Genomic DNA, 25,218 nt, shown 5'->3' on the forward strand with positions numbered 1-25,218 from the left:
TGTGTGTGTGTGTCTGTGTGTGTGTCTGTGTGTGTGTCTGTGAGTGTATTTGATGGACATTCTGGTCAATATGGATTTTGAACAATTGTGCAACAGATGCATTCCTAAATGTTGCTTTTTGCTGTATACTCATTGCTGCTCCAAAAGAAAATAACTCTATAACTGTGCCTGATATGTCTACAGCACCCAGAAGTAAAGTATTCACATGTCTTCTCCTATCTCTTGGAAATAAGAACTTAACTATATATATACAAGTATCTGCTTTATTATTTATTTCATAGCCCCAAAAATGTCATTAGAAAACCCTGCATTGTTGATAAGCTTTATCTTTCGTACAGTGTCAGAGATAAAAGGAAAAAGAAAAAACAATGCAGTCAACATTCGTAGTGATACAGTTAGAGTGTGCAAAATGTCAAAGTGCTAAACATTATCAGCCTTAACTCACTATGTCAATACAGCTTCTAATTAAACAGCAGGTCATATGGGATTCTCAGCAATCAACAGAAAACTGTAAAGGCACACTGTCGCGCGAGTCAGTTGCTGCCATGATACTGCAATGCCACCATGTGGTTGAAAACGTCAACTGAAAATTGAAAATGCCTTCACTAACCCTCTGAGCCAGAAAGACAAATCACATAAATAGAGCTTTTTGGATGTGAATTCAGCTAAAATACCTTTAATAAAAGGTCTTATAAACTGTGTGTTTTACCCCAGTAGCTGAAAATATTGTTTCATAATGGGGATAATGGCACAATGTGTTTACCTGAAGCTATAGCCTAAATGAGAAATTACTTTTGCTGGCAGCAAATGGCAAACATAATCATTAAATGATTGCCTTGAGGGACATTTTGTGACACAGATAAAGAGTGAACCCAGCCCTAAGTGCCCCTGTTTGGCTCATTAGTGGAAACTGGGCTAATAAGCATATCTTAATAAGAAGGGTGCACTGCGGGGGGATTCAGAGGTTTATCTGAGAAAGTATGAAGCGGCAGTATAGCAGAATCCACAGGAACGAGAGCATTTTCAGCTCTAATGGGGTAATGTCACAAGAGGCGGCTAAAGATTGAAGATTGAATCCTCCCTCTCTGTTGGAAAGGAGATAAAACACAGGAGAGTTAGATTCAGACTAAAAAGATGGAACTCATATTTATTGAGAAATAGTTATTTGTAATAGTAGTTTGAAGCAATAAGACCAAGAAATAAGGCCGATAAAAATGCAATCAAAGGTGTGGAGGATATGTTGTTTTAAATGAAGGAGCTGGAATCATTATAAAGTTAACCAGAGACAAAGGTTCAAACCACCAGAGTTTTAGTGTTAGCATAAGCTTGCGCTGGTTAGCTACAGCTGAAAATCTGCAAGCATCAATCATCATGTCAGCTGATGCCTGCATCTGCTAACTTATAAGTGCAATTGTAGTTAATATGGCACTACTATTAGCCTTATTAAGGGTGAAGTGCTAATAAAAAGGTCCATAGTATTTGCACAAATCAAAAATGACATGGCCTACCTGAATGACTGAGAGGTTACACAGCAGGCAGAGGTCCAACTTTTATCACCACCATGGACGCTAACACCTCCATTAGTGTCACTTTTATGGGTAGTTTTACCAGGATGGCCTATTGTTGTTGCCTTCTTGTCAGTCAGTTTACGTCTCTCAATGTTTAGTTCCCCGTCTTTCTCCTCTGTTGTTATGACTGCCTCAAAATCCATAGATTTCTTGACCTCATCACTGTTTTCTTCTTTGTCTTCATCTTCACAAAAAAAATCTTCCGTTTTGGAAGCATTGTCTTTGTTGTCATTTCCCCCTTCTGTGTTGATTCTAGTTGCACTGGCTCTTCTGACTTCTGCCTCGTCAATTAATATTTTTTCCTTTGCTCCATCCTCAAAATCTTCTACATTCAACGTTCTGTTCTGCACTATCTCAAATGCCGTCAGGTTTTTGTCCTCGTCTACTTTGTCTACCACTCTCTCCTCCCTCACTTGTCCATATACTTCAAAAGACACTCTTTCAGTCTCTATCTCATCCTCCTTCTTCCAGCTAGTCACTTCAAAGAGCTTTGTTGTCCTGGTCACATCTACTCGGGTCTCTGTAACATCATACACATGTGTCACCGATCTAGCATTTTCTGTCTTCTCTTTCTTCCTCCTTTCCTCACCACAGTCACCATCATCATTACCCTGTCCCCTAACAACTCTCTCCTCTTCATCTCCCTCTCTGCGTCTGCTTTCTCTTTCTGGCTCTGTGTCAAACACAGCTCTATTGTTTGCTGTCTCTCTGAAGCTTCTATCATCTTTGTCCCAATCAAACTTCCTTTGAACTTCTGACCGAGCCCTGACTTCCAGATCAAAATGTTGTGCGAGCAAGCCTTCACGATGTTTATATCCACCACCGCTTAACATCTCACATACTTCCAGATGTTTAGACTCTTCTGTCTGCTGTCCATTCAGGAACATTTCTTCCTCCGTTTCCTCTTCAACCCTAGGTACTTGATTTTTCGGCTGATTATATGCTTGAAAGACCTCTTTATTCAGATCCAGGATGTAGCTATAGGCCTCTTCCTCATCTGAGTCCAGCGCTGACAAGCTGTAGATTCCTTCCTCGGAGCTCAAAGAAAAATTACTTTCATCAACTCTTGGCTTGCTGTAGCCCTGTTCCCCCGGTGCTTTCTCCATCCACGATCGGATCTCCTGGCTTACCACGCCTGCGTCCATTGGACTGGGAGGCCGTAAAGCGCTTCGACACCTGCTGTTCCTTTTGTTGTTGAATGTTGAGGAGGCAGCAAAGCCCACAGGTTGTTGGGTGATGCTTTGGCTCTGACAGGGTGAAAATATGTCACCGCAGCTGCAGGGGAGGTCAGAAGTAAAAGCCCCACTTGTGGGAAGTGAGGTGGTGCGGGGGCTCTCTGATGGTCTTCTGGCCCACCGTTTCCACAGCAGCTGCTCACTGCTTTTCTCCACGCCTTTGAGCAACGCTTGGGCTTTTGGTTCATAAGCGAGGGTCTCCCCGAGACTGACGGACTCAACTGATCCAAAATGTGGGATTCCAGGAACATCAATATCTGCCCTAAATTTCTGTAATAAAAGATTTAAGAGGGAGAATTACATGATATCAAATAATGGTTAACTGGTCCACAGTGTTTGTGAATGGATTGTCTTTTGTGGGATAGTTTGATATTTGTAGAAAACTATTTTTTTCGCTTTACCCCCTGAACGTTAGATAATAAAATTGATACCACTCCACACCATTAAAAATAGCTGGCGACCCGTTGGCTTGGCTTGGCATAAAGACTACTGGAAAACAGAGGAAACAGCTAGCCTGGCTATGTCCAAAGGTAACCAAGTTTGCCTACCAGCACTTACTGACAAGAAAATACATTATATATCTCAACTATTTTCTCATCTGAGTCACTGAAAAAGTGTCAGAATATTCAAGCTGTACTAACCTCAACTATGTCTGAAGAAGGCCCCAGGAACATAGACACATAGGTGATAATGGACTTCTCGTCTGGTGAAGTGCACAACACATCTGCGGGAAACAGAATCGACAGTTTACATCAATAACAGGGTATACTGTTGCTAAGGAGACCATCTTTCTGTTGGAGGGCCATTTCAAGCCTTGCAGTAAGACTGAAGATATAATCATATTGGCACTTCACACATCAGTGACTTTTGCTTCTCAAGTCAACTTCTAAATTGGTCTGTACTGGGACAAGCGCTTCTGGCATCATTCATTGCACCGTGGTGGGCTTCTAGCACCTTACTTAGCATAGGTGCAGTGGTAGTACTATCACGATGAAGGTCCAGGAAATGTTTTAGCTTTTACCTTCAGGCTCCAGCAGAGGTGGTATATCCAAACTGTGATTGGCTATCGTGAAAGCCGAGTAAATGTTTTCTCTTGGTTCTCTAGAAAGGCTCTCCCTCAGGTCAACCAAGGCAGGGTTTATGGACTTAATCACAGCTAGGAACGCCAGTCCACTCCTCCAGCTCCTCCCAAAGTCATGAACCTCCACCCCAAACCTGCAGATAAGTACATCATAGAAAAATGGAACCTCAACACAGGCAGCCCACATATTTTGCTTCACTCTTTGCAGTTATATTGGTATATATTTGGATTTGGGATGTTTTATCTTCGAAAATTACACAAGATATTTCGGACTCACTTTGATGTGCATCTTTGGACCCATTTCAGGAGAGTCTTAATTGCTTTCCCATGGTACTTTGGCTCCCGGGCAGCCATTCTGCCTTTGCATGGCAGGGTGTTGCAGGAGTAACTGCCAATGTCATTTTGCTGGGGTGTGAGGTCACTGGGGGAGGGGTAACTGCCCATTGAGATGGAAGAGAGGCTGGAAGACAAATGCCTCTGAAGACCTCCTGTAAACTCCTTTACCTGTAAAATAAATTGGTGAATCTAAAGTAACTGACAAGACAAACACCTGGGCAAAGATATGAAATAAAACACAGAGGCATTATAATGATGGATAGTATAGACATGCCTGTAAGTACAGGATGATGTTCCAGACAAGGTTAAGGACAACTGAAGGAACGCCATCAGCTATTCCGGACGCATCGATGCCAAGCAGCTTCACCTGAGTGACAACGGGTAGAAGGCATCACTTGAGATCTACTTTTTTATATGTTTGAATGTAAGTAGCAACATCATTGCATTTCACAGACACACTCACATGTCTATCATCCAGGGAAACCAGGGCCTTGGAAATGTTGTTCAGTCTGAAAATGCGGTGAGAAGATGCCCTAAATCTGTAAAGCTAATGAAAGACATTGCAGAAGTGACATTTCAGGGAATAGTTCCACATTTTGGAAAGCACACTTGCTATCGTTTTGAGTAAGGTAAGAAGATTGATATCACTCAGGTACATAAAATATGAAGCTTCATCAGGTAAGCTTTGCCTAACGTACAGACAGGAATCGGGGATACAGCTTGTGTCTCTAGCTAACACAAAAAAGTTTCTTGTTTTGTGTTACCTTTTTCTTTGACAAGCTTAAAAGACATGGTATGTCTAATTTTCTGACAAACTAGGTATATCTGTACTTTTGGGGAGTTTAAGAGGCTCTAGTAGGCAGACTTTGCCTTTGAAAAGTGCCTTAACCTCCTAAGCAAAGCTAACCAGCTGATGGCTGTTAGTCTCATATTCGCTGTACAGACAGAAGAAACAGTATGTTTTGAATTTGTTTCATGGATCTTATCGGGTCACAAATATGGTGCAAAGCTACTGAACTGAAATTTTCTGGAGATAATTTAAAAAACATTTTGTATTATATTTTTTCCATCTTGGTGACTTCATATTGTTACACTTTATAACTTGGCTCTTACTAGTTTGCACCCAGTCAGCTCCTCCAGTAAAGCCATCAGTATTCTGCCGTCCTGAATGTCTGTGAACAGGTTTTGCACTTCAAGTGGAGGATCAAGCTGGAGGAGAACAAGTCGTAAACCTTATTGCCGATTGCATTTGTGAGCATAAGTATAAATGTGGGTTGCTTGAAAACTGTATTGATTTGGGCCTTACTCTCAGCAGAAACACATTCATCCACCTGGTGAAGGTTCTCTTCTGCGCTGCTATTCTCTCATCTGAGGAGTAAAAACACAGGGACTTGGCACAGAAAATACTGTAGTTTTCCAATCGAACACTATTACAATGTATTTCAAAATCTTGCTTATACACATCACATGGGAGATTGTTAAATATATACAAAATGCATTTGCTATGAGAAAATTTGCCTTTAAATTTCCTATCATATATTTTACATGCAACGTCACCCTAGAATGTTTTAGAAGAAAATCAAGTCAAAAAAACATGTATGATCGGGCAATCAGATACCACAATGCCAAAGAAAACTACCAGGAAGATGACTAATAAAAAAAAAATCCATTCAACAAGGAAAAGCTGTCTTGAAAAGTGTTCTTTTTTAAAAAGTACAGCAAAGTTTTTCTTGTGTATGCAGTGATATAATAATTTTATCATCACACAGTGGGTCAGTATAAACCACATACAGTAAGAAAGTACTTGTCACTTTACCTTGAGGCTGCTGTACATGTTGATCACTGGTCTCTCCCATTGATTTCTTCTGGGAATCTCCGTTGGCCTTGTCCTGCATTTTCCTTTGATTTCAGTCACACTTCTACCTACGATCCATTGCGTAGATGAGACGGGAGAGCAGTTCAAAACTTCAGACCCTTCTATCAATAAGAGTACCCTTAGGTTACTTCACAGTGTACGGAAGAAGTAAAGGCAAAGTAAAACAGTGTATCTTGCCTGAACACGCTGAAACCTCCCTCCAAGGTGTGGATCAACTCTAGCTTCCACTCCCCCCGGACAACGCAACCTGGATCCTATTGGCAGGCTGCGGTTCATAAAACTCTGATGAGGCAATGGCATGAAGTCCTAAACCGTTACAGTCAAGGAATCAGCCTGAAAAGCCGTGCTAGGTTACGAGTTGTATGGGTTTTTGTGCAGAGGCCTGTAATAAATCTTTTTGACTCCCACATCAGAGTGATTCACACAGAAACATGCAAATCTCAGACTTAAGCAATAAAACGTCTGCATTTCACAACAAGAATGAGCAAATGTAGCAATGATTCATACTGAAGTTCTTTTTTTCTTAATAATATTTCCACATTAAAAAATGAAATAATAGGCCTTATCTATAAAGATAGTTGGAGAGTAGAGGCAAGAGGAAATTTGTTATTTTGTTATGGCCCATGTCAGTATGATCAACAATGGCTAATGTTACGATCTTGCCAGGCTGTACAGAGTGAGGCTTCTTTTTATGCCTTTATTAGATAGTGACAGCAGAGAAATTACAGTAAATGAGGGGAGAGAAACATGGTGCCAATGCCATAAGCAGGCATTCGGATCCAAAACAGTGTTGGTGTTTTGTGTTGTTTAAAGTGCTGGTGAGACACTGAAATTAATCTCAGCAGTTCAGTTTATGCATTTAAATGCTCATCATCAGTTTCAAAAACCCTGCACAAAAGTGTGTAATATTCACAGCGACTCAAGGTTAACAGAAATATTGAGTTCACGTTACAGTCATCCACCTGGAACCTGCACTATAATTCAACAAAACTTGAGCCTGGTTCAACCTTTTTGCCAACTCGCCCTGAATTTACAGCATTTTCAATATGGAGAAAGGGAGACTTCTACTGTCAAGTTTGGATAACTTTTTTTGACAAAAAGAAAAACAGAGTTAGGTTTTCAATCAATTAAAGATATATGAGAACATAAATCCTGACGCAAATGAAATGATTAAATAAAATGTGGTAAACCAAGCTGTGAAATGCACTCGCTGCTTTTTGCAGTGGCCTACATTTAAGTTAACCTCAGCAGGAAACTTCAATGCATCTTTAATAAGAGAAATATCCCAACAGTGAAGAAAATCAATGGTGAGAAACTTGCTGTTTGTATTACATGTGACTCATTTATAAATCATAACAGCACAAGCTGAGCTTTTCTTTCAACAGAGCAGAAACTTGAAGTTGCACATAAGAGAGAATCATATAATAGCAGCACATGAATTAAAACTAAAAAAGACAAAGAACTGCAGGTAGAAAAAGGAGATTTGGTGTTTGACTGGGCCAGCATGCTGAGTGCTGCCAGGTTACAGAGTTGAAATGGGGAGACAGAGAGAGAGGGGGGATGACATGCAGTAAAGGTCCATGGGTCGGATTTGAACCAGCAACCACTGCAACGAATGCCGGATCCAATTCGGTACACGCTCTATCCACTACGCCACCGGAGCACCCCAGGTTTATCAATATTAATAGAATATTAAAAATAGTAAAATATTTTATTGGGGTTGGGAATTGAATAGTTGAAAATACCATGGTAGCTTCTTCACTTGGACCAATAGCTAAAAGTATTAACTATTATTAACCAATTTATTCGTAAGATTCCTGGTTGTCTAGAAAGTAAAGTTCTCACACATTTCACTTTTATTTTGATGCTTATCTTTTCTCCCAGTCCACTGGAGTATTCATTTCATTCACATGTCAGGCAAGGCACAACTGAAAAAAGAAATAACTGAAGAATAATTTTTTTCTTTTGTTCCAATGGATTTTCAATGTTTAAGGACATTAAAAAGATGGAAGCTGGGTACATTTTTTCAAAACATTTGCCCACTTTATCGTTTATGGTTTCCTGACCACTTTTGGCAGATGAAATCTGGCAATTTATAAGCCAAAACTGAGAATGATTAATTCTTTACAGGACAGGTTGTCTAAAAGACCACACACAAAAAGAAAACATTCATAACACAAAACGTTATCAAATTTGCTGAAGCAGTGCAAGTCTTGAAAAAAATAAAAACACAGATGTTAGTGTGACAGCTGACATGTTTGTTAGGAATAGCTTTCCCTGTTTTCAAACGTTATCAGGCAGTCTGGTTTTACTCTACCTGCTTCAAGAAAGGCGATGGCTACGGAACAAGACCATCACCACCGTGGAAAGCAGGAATCTGTCCAAGGAACATCGCACGTGAACCTCCTCAGCCTCCAGGAGTCACGCCTTTTCATCCCTTGAGTTGCTCTCTGCATCCCTGTTGTGCCCACAAGCAATAGCTCTTGCAAGGAGCCGATTCACAGGGATGCAACAAACGGTCATCAAAATATTACATAGTTGTGATGCATATGCACTACTTTGAATATGGCCTTAGCTGACAAACCTATTAAATCATTTCCAACAGTGACTACAACATTGCAATCTAAAATGTGAAAAAGAAAATGCATGACACCAAAATGTACATTTTTATTTTTATTAAAACGTTTAAAAAGATTACACAACAATGTAGAGGATAACCAACAAAGAAACATTCTCAAAACTCGATCATAAAGGTTTTGGAAAACGTTGACAAAACCCAAGAGACAAAATTCGGCCTGCAAGCTGAAACCTGACGATTACAAATACTTCAGTGACGTTACGGACACGTAATGAAACATCTGGGGTGTCTCAGTCTGTCAGCGCGTCTCTGCCCTAATTGGGACAATGATCATGAGCATCTGCTTTTAAATCATACACTCAGTGGCTTCCTGGCTGCTGCCTATTAAACTAGGCAGTCCATCTACTGTAGGTTTCTCTGGTATAGTAAAACAGGGTGCACTGGTTCCAAATGTTTTTGTTTCTTTTAGAGGTGTTTATCAGACTCTGTTGTCCTCCGTCTCCCCCTTTGGTGTCTTGATCAATCACCCACAATGTCTCTCTACCACCAATAGCCACCAGTCTTCTGTGTCCCACCACCCTGCCAGAGACAGAATGACGTCATTTCTTCCCCATGATGAAGCTGGGAGCCTCGGCATCATCGTCCGCCTCCCTCTCATCTCCTTCGCTTTCCTCGCTGCTGCTGCTGTCCGAACTCTCGCCAGCGTCCTCTCCCTTCTTGCTTTTAGCCTCTAGCTTCGCTTTCTTCGCCATCATCTTTTTCTGCTTGAGTTTCTCGCGTTTCTTCTTGCGCTTCGCCGTCCTGTCGTCGGCCGCCTGCTTGTTCAGCTCCACCTTATCCAGGTACTGCTGGTCCTCGTCCCACTTGTCGGCCATCTTATCCAGAAAGTCCTGTCTCTGGTACTCCCTACGTCGGAGGTGCCGGTAAACGTGGAATTCACCGCTGCCTGCCCCGGCGCTGGAGCCCATCACGTCCCGCACGAACTCAGGAGGAGCGCGCGGGTTCCATTCTTTGGGCCGGTCCGGGATATTAACGACCTTCTCCGGGTTCCGCATCAACCTCTCCAGCTTTAGACGCTGCTCCTCAGCCGGAGTTTTGGCTATTATTAGAGGTTGAGCCTCTTTTCCTCCTGCTTTCCGAGGTTTGTTGTTTTTCTCCGTGTGCGCCGCCATCTTTCAAACCGTCTTTTTTCCCCTCTCCACTCGAACCGGAAGGTCTTAAGGGCTTCCGTAACCTGGAAAGATTTTATTTTTTTTTTATTTTTTGTATCTTCATTTTCCAAATAAGACACTGGTAGTCGAGTATATGGTGCTTGGCTGAGGTGGTAATCATTTATATAATATTCGTTTTTATTAAATCATCGTTTTAAATAGAATTCCTTGTGTAACTAATGTAAAGGACGCGGGGCTTGGCCAATAGAACACCAGAATAGAATTTGTTTGGGCACAGCTGTCCAATCAAGCTTCAGCTCCCGCCCCTCCTCTCGAGCCTCACAAATGTGTTGACTGACTGGTGCTACTATAGCTCGCACAGCAGCAGGTCAGTCGATTTTCGTCATTTTCCCTCTTCACAGAAAGACATAACTTACCAAAGACCATGAACAGTTTGATTAGATATTCAGGGAGGTGTCTGCGGACAGGAGCGGCGGTGTTTCTGCCCAGACAAGCCGGCGGACGCATGTTGTCCACCTCGGCCCGGCTTCTGTGCGCGGCGTCGGACCTCCAGAAAGACCTTGGTGGGATGGTAAAGAAGGACAAAGTGGTGGTGTTTATGAAGGGGACGCCGGCACAGCCCATGTGTGGCTTCAGTAATGCCGTGGTTCAGATCCTCCGGATGCACGGGGTGGACGACTTTGCTGCTTACAATGTGCTGGAGGACCAGGAACTCAGAGAAGGTCAGTAAGCCTAGAAAACCTGTTCACGACATGACAGCAACAAGTTGTCACCTGTCGATTTCACTTGCAAGTTAAAGCTAAACATCGTCATAAATGACAGTGTAAGTGTGACTATGCTTACTTGTAATAGGTTAAACAAGTGGTGTGTGTATATGGCTTCTTCCAGCTGTCCTTGTTTTTAACACTACTTTTTTCGATTCAAACCTATGACATATCAGCCGTCTGTCAACGAGCCTCTCTTTGTCGTTTTGGAGACTTTTATCAGTGCTCTGCAGCAGGACCAAGGGGTGTGGTCCTCTCACTGTCAACCTTTACATCATCAATGTCATCGATGTCTGTCTTTTACAGCTAGTCAAACCGTAACTGGAGCATTTCTTTGTCTTAAACACTGGCAGAACAAGGAAATGCGTTTGGAATGTACACGATACTGACCTTTTCAAATGGGATTTTGTCAATTGAAGCTTATGTTGCAATAGAGGTGTAATGCCAAGTCATTCTGAATAGGACAAACTGACCCATGAGGCCATGACATGTAATTAACCCAGAGTCCAGTTGGTGTTGGATTTAAAGTGAGACAGTTAGATAGGCTTACTGACTAATAAGCTTACTTTTGTTGTTTTACCTGTTTGTAGTAGTTGGATACCAACGCAAATCAATTCAAGACAAACAAACAAATAAACAGTGACTACACACTACATTTGTTGGTCACAACTCCCCCCTCCCCTTTGTCAAGTATTCTTGTATTTTTTTACATTTGGTCTCAGGACCAAGTCATTGGTAGGTTTCCTGACCTATTTCAGATACTATATCCGTACCTATTTTAGATCACTTGATGATTAAACAGAGTTGATGCTGCTGTGAAGTTTGGTTCTGTAGATTCACTTTTCTCAAGTTTGTGTTTCTGTCTCAGTTGTTCTGTTTATAACATTATACAAACAACTGAGGCTTGTTACCAAATGGCATCACTTCCTGTTTGCTTTTTATTTCCTGGGGGAAAAAAAGCCCAACATTATTTGTTAAAAACACTCTCACATTGATTTCTTTCGATCAGTTAGTTCTCCTCTGATGAAGAATAGGTTATTATGTATGCCTGACTCTAACGCCAACTTCACTTGCCTTCCACAGGAGTCAAGGCCTTCTCCAACTGGCCCACGATCCCTCAGGTCTACTTCAACGGTGAGTTTGTGGGAGGCTGCGACATCCTGCTGCAGATGCATCAGAACGGAGACCTGGTGGAGGAGTTCCAGAAGCTGGGCATCAGATCTGCACTACTCAACGCTGAGAATGAATCCAAGTAGAGGAGGAGCATCCACTTCAAAATAGCTGACAAGAAAACATAGGACACTTCTATCAGGCCCATTCCCCCTACTCAGATGATAGGGGAACAATTCACCTCTCTATTGACTCACCTTTATATCCAATATGGCAGAGTACCAGTTCTGAAAGGGACAAGTGTGAGCAGTTTTAGTGGCAGCACTGTATCTTGAATCGTTTTTTCCTTTACTATGTTCCATCCATCCATATAAATAGCTTGGAGTGCCACACAAAAGCTCCTGCCCCACTGATTTTTATCAATTCAGAGCCTCTAGAGCTCCACAGATTATCATCCCGTCAACTTAATCTAAGAAGAATAAGAAGTGGACAGGGTATTTTGAGATCCCAAATAATTGTTATGATCCGCATTGCTAACGTCCCTTTTAAAGCTGCAATAACAAGTTTGGACATGTGGGGGCAGCGGAAAGATCTGAAATATTTACCTTTTTAAGATGATAAGGCAACATTAGCATTCATTTGGAGTTGTGTTTCTGGCCACTTAACGAATGTAGCTCAATGTTCACTATCCTTCCAGCTCAGTGTTCGTCTTAATCGGCTCCTGAGCTATTAAATGCTCCCATTATTTTCACCTGCTAGTTGCCTACTTTGTACACCAGATTTTATAAGAGCTTTTTTTTGCGTACGATGGATGTCTCCCGCAGTCAAAAACGAGTCGTCCAAACAGTTAAATTTCAGGTCAGATAACCCCAAAAATTTGCTCAAAGAAAGCTTGGTGAGCTGTTGGGAACTGCAGAGTCCAGTGGTATTTCTCTGTGGGTTACATAGTCTTTTGATCCATTGTTTTTATATTGACTATAGCGGCTTTAGTATTTTATAGCTTATCACATGGGGAAAGAACTTTAATCTTTGCTTTCTAGCTATGTTTTGATATATATATCGACATTTCATATATCAATTCACCAAATACCATCCTAAAAGAAATTCTGGTTTAAAAATAATAATTCTGTGATAAAGAATAAAAACAAACGTCCAACGAGAACATCACTGTTAGAGAAATCATTTCACATCGAGGTCAGATTTCTACTGCCAGAGGGAGGCTCCCTCCATGTGTTTTAATGTGTTTATTCAAGAATACTGGCAACTCTCTATCATCCTGCCCTTTGAAAGCCCTGTTTCCTCTGCTGTCAACTCTGCTCCCCCGCAAAACCACAGTCTGTTTCTAAGACCAAATGAGCCTCAGGCAAACCAAGACTTGGTCAAGATCTTTTATAAAGCTACCAATAAATCATGTCACCATACCAGAAACCATCCTGTAACTAAAGTATGCTAGAAGGAAGAACAAAGATTCATGTTTTCACGTGAGGCATTAATAAAGCTGATATTTGATTCATAACTATACCAATATGTTTTAGTTGAATTTCTAGGCAATTATCTCATTTATAAAAATAAAAAAAAATTGTAGTGTTGGAATCACACCAATGTCCCGTTTGTTCCGCTTGCCACAAACCTCACTCAAAATGTGTCTTCTCTTGTTTTAAAGTTACTACTACACCCGCTGAAACGCAACAAACAGTACCTTGATACCTTTATCCTGCAGACGACTGATTCACTGCACATTTGGACAAACAGGCAGTTATGTTTGATGTTTGTTAGGTCTGTCCAAGTCTGTTTTGTTAATCTGTCACTGACGGGAGATCATTATTTTTGTTTTGAGTTGTCTCACTGAGCCTAAGAACCCCTGACATGTATCAATCCTAGGTGTTCCTCCTGCTGCACACAGTGGTATTATCAAAGTAATGGTCATGTATTACACTGTAAGATATTGTACATTGTAATCATATTATTAAATGTATCTTAGCTGCATGTAAACCCTACTCCAATTAAATATTTTGTGACACAAATAACCTCACCTGAGTTTTTTTCTTGTATGACCTTCAACATGCAAGGGAACAGATCCCAGGATGCCATTTGCAAAAATCTTAATTTGACTCAACAGTCCAAGACCCAAAGATATTCACTTTATCTTATAAGAAATGCAACTCTAGCTTCATATCATAATTCATAATGCATTTTATTTATGGGCGCCTTTCAGGCCACTCGAGTACACCTCATGTCTTAAAACAGCTTCAGTAGAAAGTGTCCTTGTTAGTGGAAGATATCTGGACCCTGAAACAGCAAAAAGGCATTTTACTTTATCATCATTATCCCTGTGCTTTTCTTCCTGTGAATTTATTTCTTCATGTAATATCTGTCATAATGTTATGGCTGTCTCAAATCCAAGTACAGCGCTGTTTCCTCTTGATAACTACCTTAGAAAATGTGAGTGCAGTTTTACACACTTTTTTAAAAGTTGAATTGTGTGACAAGAGAATGTATATACAGGTCCTTCTCATATAATTAGCATATTGTGATAAAGTTGATTATTTTCCATAATGTAATGATAATAATTGAACTTTCATATATTTTAGATTCAATGCACACCAACTGAAATATTTCAGGTCTTTTGTTGTTTTAATACTGATGATTTTGGCATACAGCTCATGAAAACCCCAAATTCCTATCTCAAAAAATTAGCATATTTCATCCGACCAATAAAAGAAAAGTGTTTTTAATACAAAAAAGTCAACCTTCAGATAATTATGTTCAGTTATGCACTCAATACTTGGTTGGGAATCCTTTCGCAGAAATGACTGCTTCAATGCGGCGTGGCATGGAGGCAATCAGCCTGTGGCACTGCTGAGGTGTTATGGAGGCCCAGGATGCTTCGATAGCGGCCTTAAGCTCATCCACAGTGTTGGGTCTGGTGTCTCTCAACTTCCTCTTCACAATATCCCACAGATTCTCTATGGGGTTCAGGTCAGGAGAGTTGGCAGGCCAATTGAGCACAGTAATACCATGGTCAGTAAACCATTTACCAGTGGTTTTGGCACTGTGAGCAGGTGCCAGGTCTTGTTGAAAAATTAAATCTTCATCTCCATAAAGCTTTTCAGCAGATGGAAGCATGACATGCTCCAAAATCTCCTGATAGCTAGCTGCATTGACCCTGCCTTTGATAAAACACAGTGGACCAACACCAGCAGCTGACATGGCACCGCAGACCATCACTGACTGTGGGTACTTGACACTGGACTTCAGGCATTTTGGCATTTCCTTCTCCCCAGTCCTCCTCCAGACTCCGAATGACATGCAAAATTTGCTTTCATCCGAAAAAAGTACTTTGGACCGCTGAGCAACAGTCCAGTGCTGCTTCTCTGTAGCCCAGGTCAGGCGCTTCTGCCGCTGTTTCTGGTTCAAAAGTGGCTTGACCTGGGGAATGCGGCACCTGTAGCCCATTTCCTGCACACGCCTGTGCACGGTGGCTCTGGATGTTTCTACTCCAGACTCAGTCCACTGCTTCCGCAGGTCCCCCAAGGTCTGGAATCAGCCCTTCTCCACAATCCTCCTCAGGGTCCGGTCACCTCTTCTGGTTGTGCAACGTTTTCTGACACACTTTTTCCTTCCCACAGACTTCCCACTGAGGTGCCTTGATACAGCACTCTGGGAACAGCCTATTCGCTCAGAAATTTATTTCTGTGTCTTACCCTCTTGCTTGAGGGTGTCAATGATGGCCTTCTGGACAGCAGTCAGGTCGGCAGTCTTACCCATGATTGCGGTTTTGAGTAATGAACCAGGCTGGGAGTTTTTAAAAGCCTCAGGAATCTTTTGCAGGTGTTTAGAGTTAATTAGTTGATTCAGATGATTAGGTTAAGAGCTTGTTTAGTGTACCTTTTCATGATATGCTAATTTTTTGAGATAGGAATTTGGGGTTTTCATGAGCTGTATGCCAAAATCATCAGTATTAAAACAACAAAAGACCTGAAATATTTCAGTTGGTGAGCAATGAATCTAAAATATATGAAAGTTCAATTATTATCATTACATTATGGAAAATAATCAACTTTATGACAATATGCTAATTATATGAGAAGGACCTGTATACACACAGGTAGACGTTTGATATTTTTCCGTTGAATTGCTTATTTTTTTTACTTCCTCGGAGAAAAAAAAGTTTCAGTGATCTCTTCATTTTCATTACATTTCCTTTGAAAAGAGGCTGCATTGATGAAAGACTTTACATTGAGGTAAACTTTAGGTTTTAGAAAAGAAATCTTTTAATACAAAAAAATACTATTTTACAAAATGGAACCGGACTTTACAGTAAATCTACTGTAAGTGTTGCACAGTTAAATAGGACTGAGGTGGTTGAGAGCTCTTCCTCTCTGTTGCTGTCTGTTGCACAGTCCAGTACAGCAGCAACACTACTCATACGGTAGGCGAAAGGAGGGCACGGGTCAGAGTTTCTGCAGGAAGCGGAGCACCAGGTCTCTCAGTGTGGTTCTCAGCGGCTCGTTGTTGTCACAGACGATGTGTGTCCCATCCTCCTCCAGCTGAATCAGCGTGTCATCGGCCTGGAGGTGCAGAATGTGTCCGTCTGCCGTCTCCTCCACCTTCACCTCTGTGATACCATGCTGGATAAATGCACAATCAAGTTTTAGAGGAGTGGTCAGGGGTGTATTGCATGTAATTCAGCAGTGGATCAAAAAATGCAAAAGGCCTGGGTTAATTTAATGTTAGAGTGCCCTTATATAAAGCACATTGTAGTTTGGCTTGTTTCAAGCTAATGTACTTAAATTATTCTTGCTGTTCCTCATAGTTGAATACATTTATTGGAAATAGCTTTGGATAAAAACTTCAGCTAAAGTTAATGCAATGTTGGATGTCTGCACCTTTTGCAATGTGGCCAAGAAAGCTTCCAGGGGCACGGCTCCACTCAGCAGGGGTTTGGGGGCCAGCAATACTGGAGGCTCCTCTATCACCCGCTTCCTCTTCTTGCTGGGGGGCGCTGGAGGGGGTTTAGGCACTGACTGGCAACACAGGAGGGGAAAAACTTTGATTTCTTTTTGCCAAAGCAAAAAACAATGGTGTTCATATTTCATGTTGGTGCTGCATGTTAATTCACAAGACAGACGGAACGCTCACCTGCAGTGTGTGTTTGTTGTCCTTGGAGTGCAGCACTGCAGACACGGTTGCCAAGGAGATGCCAGGTTTAACCTCACAGGGCACCAGGGAGTTTGCCAGCTAGGAAAACAAGAATCAAGGGATTTACACTTGAAAATTGGCCACCTGTTCTCAGACAGGAGCTGGAACATTTTCCATAATACGTTTCTCTCTTTAATCCCAGCTGCGTTTTGTACACCATATGTTATTGTCTTCTACCAACACATGAGCGAATGGCTTGTATGAACTCGCCATCTGTTTCCAAAGGCACTGATTTGATATTGTATTAAACAACGGAGACCACCAAGTGCCTTTGAAGCATACAAATTGAGAAATAAATGGCTGCTCTGTTGTGACTCACCTCGGGCATTATGTACACGCGTTCATAGCGGCGTCTGAAGGGCAGGTTGAGCACAGAGCAGCGTCTGTAGGGCATGGGAGGGGGCTGCAGCTCCAGCATCAGATCAGAGCGGTGGGACTGGGTCAGTGGGGGCTGGGTGTACTGCTCCGGACACACCACATGGAGGGGCTGCAGCAACAGAAAGACAGGAGACAGTGATCAGTTACCGATGGTTACAACAGTCCTTTTAGGTCGTGAGTAAAGCCAGGTACACACTACAGAACTTTCTGTCTTGGAATCGGAAATAGTAGAGTTATTTATACCTACTACTATATTTTTTTAAATACAAGATTCACATAGACTGTTCTAGAATGCGACGGACTGACCTTGCCATCTATAAAGCCAAACTCATAGCAGGCTGAACATTTAAGAATAACGGATTATCTGACAGATTGAATGGGGTCTTTCATAGCTAAAACAAGATATCACATAGTAATAAGGTGAACAGAATCATAAACCTCCTCTACCCTGAATGTTTATTCTCCAATCTTGTTTCACCCACAGGACTGCTGCTGCTGACTGCGATTACTTGTTTGTTGCACAATTCTCCTCTTACCAGTGTTGCTTGTAAACATTGCCAACTATACAATAATATTGTTAATTTTGATCATTTGCTTATAACTTATGCTCGTTTCTCTCACAGCACTCTGTAATTGGCAGGGAAAATGTACGAAGATTACATCAACTATTATTATGAATGGGTAGGTAACATGACAAACAAGCGCTGACCGTACCTGGACTTCCTTGAGCAGCTTCGATACCTGATGGAAGTTGAGCCGCGTGTCAATGGGACAGTAAACACACTTCATGGCCAGCGGCTGGTACGGAGCCAAAGCATCCAGGTAAGAAAAGTCTGGCTCTGTGGGTGATAGAGAGAGATAGGTCACACAGGCTGCTGGGGATAATAACATACAGGGTTCGTACAGCTTTTTAAGAGTAAAATTCAAGCACTTTTCCAGCACTTTCAAGATAAAATGTCAACTTTTTCAAGGAAGCCGAAGCTTTAAATATATAAAGTATATAAATAAATGCTTATGATTTCATACATTGCCTTATCTGTAAAATGGGAGTGTTCATAATATAATGTGTATGGACAATCACCAAATTGCAGTATGGCCCTAAGGAGACCTTTATCAGTTTAGTTCATATGCCAAAAATGACCATCTATCAGGTTAATAACAACATGACTATACTTGAGCAATATCACATGAGATGGACCATATTGTCACTCTATATCAGTGCTGCTGTGATTCGGTCGAAAATGCCATAATGGTAATCAATAGGTCTTGATGTAGGAAATGGTTACTAATTAATAACTTATTTCACACACACACACACACACACACACACACACACACACACACACACACACACACACACACACACACACACACACACACACACACACACACACACACACACACACACACACACACACACACACACACACACACACACACACACACACACACACACACACACACACACACACACACACACACACACACACACACACACACACGAAACATGTAAGAATAACAAAGGGCAAATACAGCCTTTGCACTCCTTTTTCCCCCCGGCTGAATTATAAAAATATGTATAAAAGTATGCCTAGATATTATATATTTAAATACATTCTTGAGCTTGTGTATGACCAGACATTTTCAATATTGCTAGGTTGCCAGATTACAGTTTGTTGTATGTTGGTGTGTTGCCAAAAAATGATCCTCCCAAAACGGGCTTTCAGTCAAATAACAAAAGGTATTTAAGCCAATATATGTCCATGATTTCAGAACGTAAATGGGACTAAGTGGGCTCTGGTCCAATAAAGCATCAGTACAAATGGCTACATAGCGTTAACATGCTGAGACTGTGGACTGATATCTCTTTTTGGCAGCCACCGCAACGACTGACAGCAAAGACCGTTCTCGACTTCGACAACTTCACAAAATTAAAATGTTGGATCTTGGTTCTGTAACTTATCACTACAGTGTGACTAATGGATTAGGTTATACAACTTGTTATGGGAGCTGCATCGAGCTAACCCCGCTGAGGGTAACATCACGTTACAATGAAGTAACCCCCGAGCTTACGTTATCTAGCTAACAACATGAATTTGGAGCAGGGCTCCAGACTAACCATTTTTACTAGGAGCACTGGCGCCTCTAACTCTCGCCTCTGCTCACGCCCCTAATTTTTAGGGGCGTGAGCAGAAAATTTAGTGGCACACCTTAAACAGACCTGCAACGTAGCTATTCAAATGTTTCCCAATTTGAACTATATTAGGTCAACTGATATTGTATTGCCAGCATGTTTTAAAACACACTGACAACAGATGATACAGTTCATTGTGTTTTTGATTTTGTATCACCATGTGAAATCCTTCAGACATTCCTTTAGGAAAAGGCATTTCTTTTACCAATTTTCACCACAACCCCTTTTACATCGGATTTTTCCTCTATCCCTGCTTCTTGTAAGGAAAATCGTTATTGGCCCAAAAGTAACTAGAAACTAGATGAATTTATCAACTAATTTGCATAATATTACAAATTAACTAGGACGATTAACATATTTACACACTCACTTTACAAACTTTTTTGTTGCCATATATAATTATAAGGTTGTCTTTTTTATAGGAATGCAGTGGCCTATTGAAAGTGGACCTATGAAACAATTTACTAGTTTACAAACGTCACCTGGCAGCTGTACAGAGCGGACACGGTGCTGTCTGTCTGCTGCAGGTGGCGGGGGGCTGCCCGAGTGAGTGCTGTCAACGCCGCGGTGAGGAGGAGAGTACAGCCATTGCTACTTGGCTCTGGTGAGCGCGGTTTTAAAAAAAAGTTGCGAGGTGTCTCTGGCATTTAACAGCCTTATCGCTATGGCGGAAATACATTATTGAGAACTAGCAGGTCAGCTAATTGCTAACGGTGTTGAGCATCTATTTAGCATGCTATTTATTTGTATCAACAAGTCATTAACACATACAAACTCGGGATTTGGTGTAACTTACAAAGGAGAACATGAATGAACAGTCATCCAGAGTGACATTGTCTGATAAGTTTTACTGATTTACCTTTGGCATGACTTCTAAGTGCCGATTCCCCCATTGTGAACAGCTGGAGGTAGGCTACTTTTTGCAGACAGTACAGTCGCCTATGCCTGCCGGTTATTAGGGCCTCGTCATAACCAAATGGAAACGGATATTTGATATGGAAGTATCGGGAGCAATAGGTCCATGAGCAGCGACTCGTGGTTCTGGATAATTCCTGGAGCGATCGCCAGGTGTGGCGCGTGTCCCAGGAAAGAAAACACGGGGAGCAACTGCACTCGTGCATACAAGACGGCGGCTAAGAAAACATTGCGACAGTTTTTTTTTTTTTTTACAGAATAAAAAAAATGAAAATATGAGTTGAATTACGACACTGGTCAATAAAGAGAAAATCCAGCATTTTCCAGCACAGTGTTCAGATTTCAAGCACATTTCAAACCTTGAAAACACTCGATTGAAAATCAAGCATTTTCCAGACTTTCAAGCATCTGTACGAACCCTGAACATATTTTCATCCTTGTCTTGTTGTGTATGACAACTAGGAAAAGCGTGTGTGCTTGTAATGCAGCTGTGGTTACCGGTAAAGATGATGGTGTTGAGGCTGGATTTGCCCCACAGCTCCATGAAGTGAACCACGTCCCCGAAGCGCAGAGAGGGGTGACCGGTGAACACCACACACGGCTGACGGAACTCGCTGCTGAAGTCCCCGTGAATGCTGGGGTAGTGCTTCAGCTTGTTGGTTTGGATCAACTGAAACAACACAGGACTTGTTTGAGAAAATCACAACCTATTTATGACTTCAGCGACTCTTCAGCGAGAATGCTTTTTGTCAAAATCGGCAAATACCTCCTTACGATCCGCTACCTGTCTGTACTGTGCGTGTGCTGAAAAATATCCAGTGTCTAGGCTAGGCTATGTCAATTGGCATTTTGCTGGCTACGGTGGGCCCCCTTTGTTTACATACCTGTTTACTGGACACTGACCTCCAGTATATTTAGATAAATACTAAAAATGTTTCTTTGTCTGTAGCTTTTAGAGTAAACATTGCTATGTCGTACTGATGTCAGATGACTACATAGGGTTTGAGAAACCCTCTCCAAGTAATTAACTGGCTTGCGTGCAGTGTCATTTCAGTGCTCTTTCGCAAACAGAAAACCTGATTTTCAACTCTTCACGATCTCTGAAATGCACCATTGGTCTTCACTAGTAGATGACAGCAGCTGGACTCACCTCTGCGTGAGGGAAGGGAGGCTCTGGAAGATACACCTTTGATTGCTTGTTGTGGCAAAGCCTATGGTTGAAAATAAAAACACAAACAAATCTAATTAGAATATCTCACAGGTGTGCAATGTGCAATAACTGATTCCTAAAATGAATGGAATTTGGCAGAAGAGCATCTCACCACTCAGCAAAGATCTGAGAAAACTCCAGGGACTGGTTGGCGACGGGTGAGATGAAGTAGAAGGGCGTGGTCCCCAGGTTTGCGCTCTCGATGAACTGGTACAGACACTCCAGCAGGTCGTATATCACCCCGGACGAATAGCACGGCACCAGCACATTGCCTCCTGCTCGAATTGTCATGGCTACAGGCACAGATGAGAAAAAAAACACATACATTACAATACTCCAGACACAATAAGATTCCTTGATCACTTAAAGAAAGCATGACACATTCAAAAATAAACATTGACATATATATGCTTTGTTTAGATATCTCAAAATTAGCCATTTAACATGAACTTGTGCATTTGCACCGCCCTACCAAGGTTGCTGCAGAATTCTCCCAGCATGCCGTCTGGGTTGGCGGTGGGCATCTGGGTGAGCCCCGTCAGTATCAGAACATCGCTGTTCTTTAGGGCGCTTTGGTCCATTGGCTGAGAGGAGAGAGAGAGAGAGAGAGAGAGAGACGCAGTGAAACGTTAATGTCACTCTCTTGATCCCTGTCGGTATATTCCGGGGTCCCGATATGTAACTTCACCTACTATACCTGTGGATGTGTGGTGAGCAGCGATGAACCCGACACATAGGCCACTTTCTCGTGATGAGACTGGATGATCCAGTTGGAGCTACCCAACGAGTAACCGGAGCTTAAGGGGGACACCTGCACAGCTCCAAACAACTCCTGGAGGAGGAGAGAAGTTGTTAAAAAAAGACCACATGAAAAAGGGGAGAAAACATAAAGAGGACAGATGCAGCTTAAATATATATTTACTGGTAGCAACAGTTTGGGCTGATCTAATATATCCAGGAAGTGTATTAAGCATTACTAATCCTGCACTCGCATCGTATTGTCTGACCAGATGGGCTGTATGAATAGAAGCCTGCCACTTGTCTCAGCGTCAGCATTAGTGTATGTCTGTGTGTAGATCTTCTCACCACTTTCTGTGAGTAACCCACAAGCTGCACTTTACTGAGGGCAGAGTTGACCTCCTGCATGCTGTAGCATCGCTTCCACGTCCACACATCCACAGCATCCTTCAGCGGCCCAGGGAGCAACCTAATATGATGTAAGAATTTATTTATTCATAGCATATTGTATTATGTCAAATAACAATAAAAGACTAATCTGTTTAAAAATTAATAAATACAATTTATTATAATAGATACTTATATGGTGCTTTTCAAGTACTCAAATTTGTGAAAGTAAAATGAAATTGCATGATGAACGAAAGCTAAAATGAAATTGTTTTTCATATATTACATTTTATATTTTTTAATTAATTCAACTAATCACACATATGCTCTCTTTTTATGTTCGTTCTAAGATTTTATTAAGTTATCCTACCTTTGTATTTCCTTATTTTTCCAGCACGTGGCAGACTGGGCTTTGGGAACTCTCTCCATGAAGTTCACCACTTCCTCCATGAACAGTCTGAGGAAAATAACAGCAAGAATAAGCGTCTCTTTTCTATCATCTTAAACCACATCCAATGTCTGCTGGCTCACAATACAACATCAGCCACAGTTCATTTTCCTGAGATGACTCAAAAACACAATAATCAATTGTTGTTTTAGATCTCTTTGACATATTTGGTTGCAAACCCATGAGAAAAGCAGTGTTAAAACCACATGCATATTCTCCATTAAATCAATATAAAAAAAAAATCATGACGTTTTTTTTTCATCCCTTGGATCTCCTCACCTGCCAATTGTCAGGGTGGGTTCTGTGGCGTACACTGTCCCAGTGAAGCCTGTGTGTTCGGTGATGTAGGGCAGAGCCATCATGCAGTGGTAGTTGGAGATCAGGATGACATCAATGGTGGATAGATCAAGGAGTTCTTTCTGCGGGCAGCATACGTGGGAAATGTAGTTTATTTAGAAAGATGTATAATTATTATTTGTGTAGAGCCCTTGTTATAATTAACATAAAATAGATTATTATGTTAATATTTGCACAGTAATAAAAAGCATGCAGTCAACATGATATTGAATGATAAAAACAAAACAAAAAAGTATCTCCTTGTCAGGTTGCACTTGGCTCCCTGTCCTAAAGGCAAGGTATTGTGTTTCCTGCAGCAAAAATCATTCACTTTAAGCATTTGACTGATGTCTTAAACAAGACAAAAGAAATGCACTTAAGCTGAATATGCTGTATGTCTGGTGGCAGGGTTTATTATTACCTCAGGGAGACAGAACTCTGGCTGGGAGTCCACAAAAACTCTTCCTGCACACTCCTTCAGCTCCTGGAAACATTGAGAAATTGTTTACTGACATTACAGCAGAAACAAATTTAGTGTGATTCACAAAGCAGCAATCTAAGGCACTTAAAGCTTCAAATACCAATTAAAAGCTTAGTCGATAAACACAACAAAAACAGCTTCTCACACCTTCTCCAAGTTTATATTTCCATCCTTAGAGACCCATCCAGGGAGCTTGGAGAGTCTTGGGCTGAAAAGAAAACAAGATCAATTCATCAAGATGCAGAACAACAAAGTCTAAAGTTAATTAATGCAGTAACATGCCAGGGTCTCACCTGTGCACGAGAGGGAGGGGCAGGAAGTTGAGGACAGATGTAGTATCCAGCCCACAGTCCAACATGATAGTGGTGGATTTGAACTTGAGGACATTGCAAGGCAATGTAGGATGACCGGACAGACAATACTGACACATGGGAAAGGGAATGTCATTAGAAACATACGTTTATGAACTTGCCAACAACACAACAGCAGAGTCTTGAAAGGATACAAGACAGGACCTAATATTTAGTCCAGTGACGATATCGTTGTCTGCTACCTGTTATTCAAAACGCTCCTACTCTCACGTTGTGTGAACAAACTGGTCCATTTATCAACATCAAATTAACCAAACAGCCTAGCTTCTAGCAGCCTTGTTAGCTTTAGCCCCAGTAGAAGAGAAATTACCATTCGGGGCTACTAGCTGCTAAGCTAACAGTGCAGCTATACTAAAGACTCCCTGAACGATTAATTATCGCATTATTATAGTCAGCTGGGGTTCATTAGGCTACTTTCATTTTGCGTACAGCCTGTTTACTTACCAATTTCATTTTAACGCTGGCAATGATATATAATTAGTGAGAAAGCTAGTTGGCTGGGTAGCACTTCATACTTCTCCAGTGTACCATAGCAGTTTACTCGCTTTGTTTCTGTGGTGTTTTTGCACTCTACTGCCCTCTACAGAGGCGGAGTGTTTGTTAAGTCATATTTAACAGATACAACTGGCAGGAAAAAGGTGCCACACACTGACCAAAACAGCACGTGTGTTTGTTTTTGAATGCCATGAAATTAGTCCGGTGCCTCACAAAATATGAGTAAAATATATGAATCAAAGATTTGATAAATGTCAACAAATGCACGTGCCAGCCAGACCAACAGACTGCAGAGCTGTCAATCAGATTCTAACCAGAGCCATATATAGAGCAGTTCAGACAG

General features: G+C 41.5%; 4 protein-coding genes across 4 annotated transcripts; 1 reads left to right on the forward strand and 3 right to left on the reverse strand.

Moving 5' to 3' along the window:
* Window positions 1-99: 99 nt before the first annotated feature.
* Window positions 100-6,225, reverse strand: clmnb (calmin b). The gene is made up of 10 exons (XM_080047704.1): window positions 6,037-6,225; window positions 5,527-5,588; window positions 5,334-5,429; window positions 4,684-4,767; window positions 4,495-4,587; window positions 4,162-4,388; window positions 3,825-4,018; window positions 3,445-3,527; window positions 1,509-3,073; window positions 100-1,085 (listed from the first exon to the last, which is right to left on the reverse strand). The coding sequence occupies exons 1-10, from the start codon at window positions 6,113-6,115 to the stop codon at window positions 959-961; spliced, it is 2,610 nt and encodes an 869-aa protein (XP_079903830.1). The 5' UTR covers window positions 6,116-6,225; the 3' UTR covers window positions 100-958.
* Window positions 6,226-8,754: 2,529 nt separating this feature from the next.
* Window positions 8,755-9,868, reverse strand: prkrip1 (PRKR interacting protein 1). The gene has a single exon (XM_080047694.1). The coding sequence runs from the start codon at window positions 9,844-9,846 to the stop codon at window positions 9,274-9,276; it is 573 nt and encodes a 190-aa protein (XP_079903820.1). The 5' UTR covers window positions 9,847-9,868; the 3' UTR covers window positions 8,755-9,273.
* A 315-nt stretch (window positions 9,869-10,183) lies between these two features.
* On the forward strand, window positions 10,184-13,736 carry glrx5 (glutaredoxin 5 homolog). The gene is made up of 2 exons (XM_080048452.1): window positions 10,184-10,568; window positions 11,694-13,736. The coding sequence occupies exons 1-2, from the start codon at window positions 10,271-10,273 to the stop codon at window positions 11,864-11,866; spliced, it is 471 nt and encodes a 156-aa protein (XP_079904578.1). The 5' UTR covers window positions 10,184-10,270; the 3' UTR covers window positions 11,867-13,736.
* A 2,081-nt stretch (window positions 13,737-15,817) lies between these two features.
* ints9 (integrator complex subunit 9) lies at window positions 15,818-24,919 on the reverse strand. The gene is made up of 17 exons (XM_080047744.1): window positions 24,825-24,919; window positions 24,303-24,430; window positions 24,157-24,217; window positions 23,950-24,012; window positions 23,472-23,611; window positions 23,115-23,201; window positions 22,706-22,826; window positions 22,317-22,451; window positions 22,092-22,203; window positions 21,732-21,912; window positions 21,560-21,620; window positions 20,908-21,079; window positions 18,015-18,139; window positions 17,242-17,409; window positions 16,863-16,961; window positions 16,610-16,747; window positions 15,818-16,351 (listed from the first exon to the last, which is right to left on the reverse strand). The coding sequence occupies exons 1-17, from the start codon at window positions 24,831-24,833 to the stop codon at window positions 16,175-16,177; spliced, it is 1,977 nt and encodes a 658-aa protein (XP_079903870.1). The 5' UTR covers window positions 24,834-24,919; the 3' UTR covers window positions 15,818-16,174.
* Between the last annotated feature and the right edge of the window lie 299 nt (window positions 24,920-25,218).

The sequence above is a fragment of the Ammodytes marinus genome, assembly GCF_949987685.1.
Source record: "Ammodytes marinus genome assembly, chromosome: 19".
Lineage (NCBI taxonomy): Eukaryota > Metazoa > Chordata > Actinopteri > Uranoscopiformes > Ammodytidae > Ammodytes > Ammodytes marinus.

Coding starts and splice junctions, on each gene's coding strand:
- clmnb (XM_080047704.1), bottom strand. CDS start 6,115: ATGCAGGACAAGGCCAACGGAGATTCCCAGAAGAAATCAATGGGAGAG. Junction 4,389..4,494: donor ACATCATCCTGTACTTACAG/GCATGTCTATAC, acceptor TTTATTTTACAG/GTAAAGGAGTTTACAGGAGG. Junction 1,086..1,508: donor GTAACCTCTCAGTCATTCAG/GTAGGCCATGTC, acceptor CCTTTCCAACAG/AGAGGGAGGATTCAATCTTC.
- glrx5 (XM_080048452.1), top strand. CDS start 10,271: ATGAACAGTTTGATTAGATATTCAGGGAGGTGTCTGCGGACAGGAGCG. Junction 10,569..11,693: donor GGACCAGGAACTCAGAGAAG/GTCAGTAAGCCT, acceptor TGCCTTCCACAG/GAGTCAAGGCCTTCTCCAAC.
- prkrip1 (XM_080047694.1), bottom strand. CDS start 9,846: ATGGCGGCGCACACGGAGAAAAACAACAAACCTCGGAAAGCAGGAGGA.
- ints9 (XM_080047744.1), bottom strand. Junction 18,140..20,907: donor CAACACCATCATCTTTACCG/GTAACCACAGCT, acceptor TATCACCCACAG/AGCCAGACTTTTCTTACCTG. Junction 17,410..18,014: donor AGCTGCTCAAGGAAGTCCAG/GTACGGTCAGCG, acceptor CTGTTGCTGCAG/CCCCTCCATGTGGTGTGTCC.